This window comes from Carassius carassius, chromosome 41 (genome assembly GCF_963082965.1).
Source record: "Carassius carassius chromosome 41, fCarCar2.1, whole genome shotgun sequence".
NCBI classification, from domain to species: domain Eukaryota; kingdom Metazoa; phylum Chordata; class Actinopteri; order Cypriniformes; family Cyprinidae; genus Carassius; species Carassius carassius.
In genome coordinates, this window is record NC_081795.1 from 810,975 (window position 1) to 815,175 (window position 4,201).

General features: G+C 28.7%; 1 protein-coding gene across 1 annotated transcript in view; it reads right to left on the minus strand.

Annotated features, from left to right (window-relative positions):
• Window positions 1-2,360: 2,360 nt before the first annotated feature.
• The window catches only part of LOC132123342 (26S proteasome non-ATPase regulatory subunit 2-like), a 19,382-nt gene continuing 17,541 nt past the window's right edge, over window positions 2,361-4,201 (minus strand). Inside the window, exon 21 of the mRNA XM_059533897.1 lies at window positions 2,361-2,998. Within this exon, the coding sequence (XP_059389880.1) occupies window positions 2,816-2,998 (183 nt within the window). The 3' untranslated portion in view covers window positions 2,361-2,815. The remainder of the gene's footprint in view (window positions 2,999-4,201) is intronic.

Below are 4,201 nucleotides of genomic sequence, written 5' to 3' on the forward strand. Positions count from 1 at the left end.
TCATCATGATCCAACAGCGGATTCATTGAACATTAATTAACGGAAACATAAATAAACATATCTATTAATACATTAAAAGACGAACGCGGCAGATGTGGCGTCATCTCATGAATAATTACGCGACTTCGAGCAATCATGAATAATTAGGGGCGGAACTCAAACACCTTTGACACGTGCGATTTATACATTAAAAACACTAACAGAAATGACGAAAGTCAAAATATAAAAATTATAACATTTATACTATTATGAAAATAAATAAATGAAAAATAAATGTATTTTATTTCAGCTAGCTGCTAAGGCGACCTTTCTCATTTTCATTAACTAAAATCTAAAACTGAAAAACTTTTAACAATTTAACAATTTACTTAAGTAGCTAAAACTGAAATAAAATGGAATAAAAACTAAACACATTCAAATGTAAATAAAGATGACAATAATTATAATAATAATAAGACAAATAAAATAAAAGTTGCGTTTTGTGCGTTTTATTTTGCACTGATACAATTAATCCATTAAGTGTAACTTAATTTACTACAATAATTAAAACTAAAATAAAATACAATAAAATTTTAGACATTGACAAATAAATAAAAATGACAAAAAACTATAAAAAGCTCAACTAACATTAAAAATGATCATGAACAAAGCTACAAACTAAAACACTAAATTAAATTAAAAAATATATTATATTTTGAATAAATATAAAGTTTTTGTGCATTTTATTTTGCACAGCTGATATAACTTTCACTACATTTAACTTAATTTACTAAAATAAAAAAACTAAATACATAAAAAATGTATAATAATAAAAATAGAAATGACAAAAATAAAATTAAGTGACCAAAACTTTAACTAAAATTATAATTTTAAAGTCCAACTGGTCTCGAATATTAATTAAAAACTATAATATCATCTCGATGCTGTGAAACCACATCAATAACAGAGAGCTGACTAAAGCAAATAAACTGTTGCTGACTAATTAAAATAATTATGATTATTACAATGTATTGGTCTGGTGGTTTCAGTGGATCTAACACACACACACACGTTTCTTACCGGACAGAAGTTTATCGTAGAGCTCCGGTTCAGGTCCGGTTGAATGACACCGGGCCGAAAAAATAGAGAAAAAGAGACAGACCCGTCTGGACCGGACGGAACGTTTTCCGGCGGAAACCGGCGACTCGGGAACTTCCGGGATCGATGACAATAGCAGAGAATGTCTAATAGTAGACGGGCTCTGACAATAGGGAATCCCGACCACGTGACAGCGGCCGCAGCGTGAGGGCGGAGCGTGACTCATGAATAATTAATTCGCTGTCGTGAAACAACAAGTTAAGCTCATTAATATTCATGAACGCAGCTTTCGCCTTGGATTTCGGCTGAAATGTCAGCGAGCAACGTCAGCATGGCGTCGTTAATATTGAGTATTCATAAATTCTGATTGGTCGAGGCTCAGAGAGGCGTGGCCTTCTCTTACAGCACCATCTGGTGACCAACTTTAGCGAACCACAGCTCAAACTGACGAACGTTCAACTACTTTAAATGTTGCTTTATTATCCTTTTCCTAATTTTCTTTTATGACAACATCTGTAAAAATAGTTTTAGTATTTTTATTCAATTTCTCATGTGAAAATACAAAGATGATTTTTTTTGTCACTATATATATATAAATTTTGAATAGACATTGTATTTTGTCCATTTTATTTATTAACTACTTATTTTGACTGTTAACATTATTTGTATTTTGTGAAAAAAACACAAAAAAAGCTAGTTTTTGTCACTAACTTAAAATAACGCAATTTAGGACAAAAGATAATTTTTGTATACTTTTTATATTTTGTTAATTTTATTTTGCACCACTGATATTATTTTAATTGTTAAAACTAAAATTTTGACTTAATTCTGAACAATTTCTCATTAATTGCCACACATTAAAAATAAAATTCAAAAGGAAAATACATATTTTGTATTATTTGATCTTTTTTATTAATCAAGTGACAGAAAGGGTATTTTAAATATAACAATATAACAAAATAAATATATTTTACTTTAAATATTCTTTATTATTAAAAAGATTTATAGGAAATCAAGTTTATTTTACGATGACATGAGGAATGGTTTAGTATTTTTATTCAATATCTCATGTGAAAATACAAAGCTAATTTTTAAAAATAAAAAATACATTTTGAATAAATATATTTCATGTTTTTTAAACCACTTATTTTAACTATTACATTTTTTAACAACTTTTTTTAACAATTTCTCATTGTACGCCAGCATTACAAAGCTACTTTGACACACTTATACATTTTATATATATATATATATATTTTTTTCCTAAAATGACAGTCAAAACATTTAATCTTAGAATGTGTATTGTATTTCAAATATTATTACTAAAATGTATTGTTCCTTCACAATAATATCATAAATCAGTTTTTTTTTCAGTAGAAGTGTGATTGCATCGCAATGTTCTTGATGCATTATATGCAAAATACTTGCTCATGAATATTAATGAGCTCACTCGGTCTACTTTGGTGCTGAAGTTAATGTGAGCAGATATCAGTAATCTTAAAGAATAATATTTAAAGGAATCTGCCTTATTACTGCAAACCAAGCAAACTTCATTGGTTCAAACACAATTCTTTTATTTTTTTTGTATCTCAACCTTTCACAGAACAAGTAACAAAAACAAACAAAACTTTATGATAAACTCACACACTAATTACAAAATGAGGAGAGGAGGCACGTCACAGTTGTACTGAAGAGACGGTCTGGTGAGGGAGGACGAGTGTTTATAATACAGTCCCTGCTAAGCGTCGTAGCTGGGGTTTTTGCGCAGGATGACGAAGCCTTCCAGGATGTGTGTGACGGGGATGTACTCTTCTGTGGCCAGCTCTGCTCTCTCACCGTGAGCCAGCAGCACTGGTGTGGTGTGAGTCTGGAAACCTGTGATGGCTTTGGGCTTCCCAGCCTGACCCACCACATCTACAGCCTACACACACACACACACACACACACACACACGGAGAGAGATAACCCATCAGTTTAACAGCTTTAAACAGTTTGAAAACTTTATTATGGGCTTCTGATATTAACTTTTTATTTTTCGCTTATCTATTTTTTTTTAATATTTTGCATATTATATCTTGTGCATTTTATTTTGCACTATTGATTTTATTTTAATTGTACATTTTTATTTTGCATTATTATTTTTGAACAGTTTTCAAACACAAAAAAAAAGATATTTTGTAAATATTATTTTTGTATATTTTTTTCTTTATATGTTGCGGCAATACAAAGCTACAGCTTGACAAAAAATAATCTAAAGAATATATCTATTTTGTATATCATGTTTTATGCATTTCATTTTACATTACTGGTGTTATTTTAAAATATATATATATATATTTTGCATTATTATTTTGACTTATTTTTGAGAAATTTCTTGTACGCTGCAGCAATACAAATCTACAGTTTATCAAACACTTAAAATAAAAATATTTTATAAAAAATTTTGTAGATTTTGTGCATCTTTTTTTGCAGTGATTTCAATTTAATAGTTAAATCATTTTTACACTTATTTTTGAACAGTTTCTCACTGACAGTGCAAAGATAAACAGTCACATTAAAAATAAAGACATATTTTGTAGAAATATATAGTGTGCATTTATTTTGCACTGCTGATACTTTAATTACTAAAACAATTTTCTCAATTATTGAGACTTATTTTTGAATAACTTCTTATTGTATTGTAAAATACAAAGCTACAGTTGGTCAAACACACACACAAAATTTATATATATATATATTTAAGAAATATGAAATGTTATGCAATTTATTTTGCATTTAATTGTTAAAATTACTTGCACTTTTAAATTTCGAACAACATTTTGTTGCATGCTGTGGCAATACAACGCTAAACTAAATGCACTAAAAATAAACCAAAAAATATATTTTATATAAATACAAAATGTGTATTTTGCATTGCTGATGTTATTTTAAATGTTACAATTATTTGCTGTAATTTTTGAACAACATTGATAATAATCAGAAATGTTTCTTGAGCAGTAAATCATCATATTATTCTGATTTCTGAAGATCATGTGACACTGAAGACTGGAGGAATGATGCTGAAAATACAGCGGAGCATCACAGAAATAAATTACACTTTAACACAGATTCACACAGAAAACAG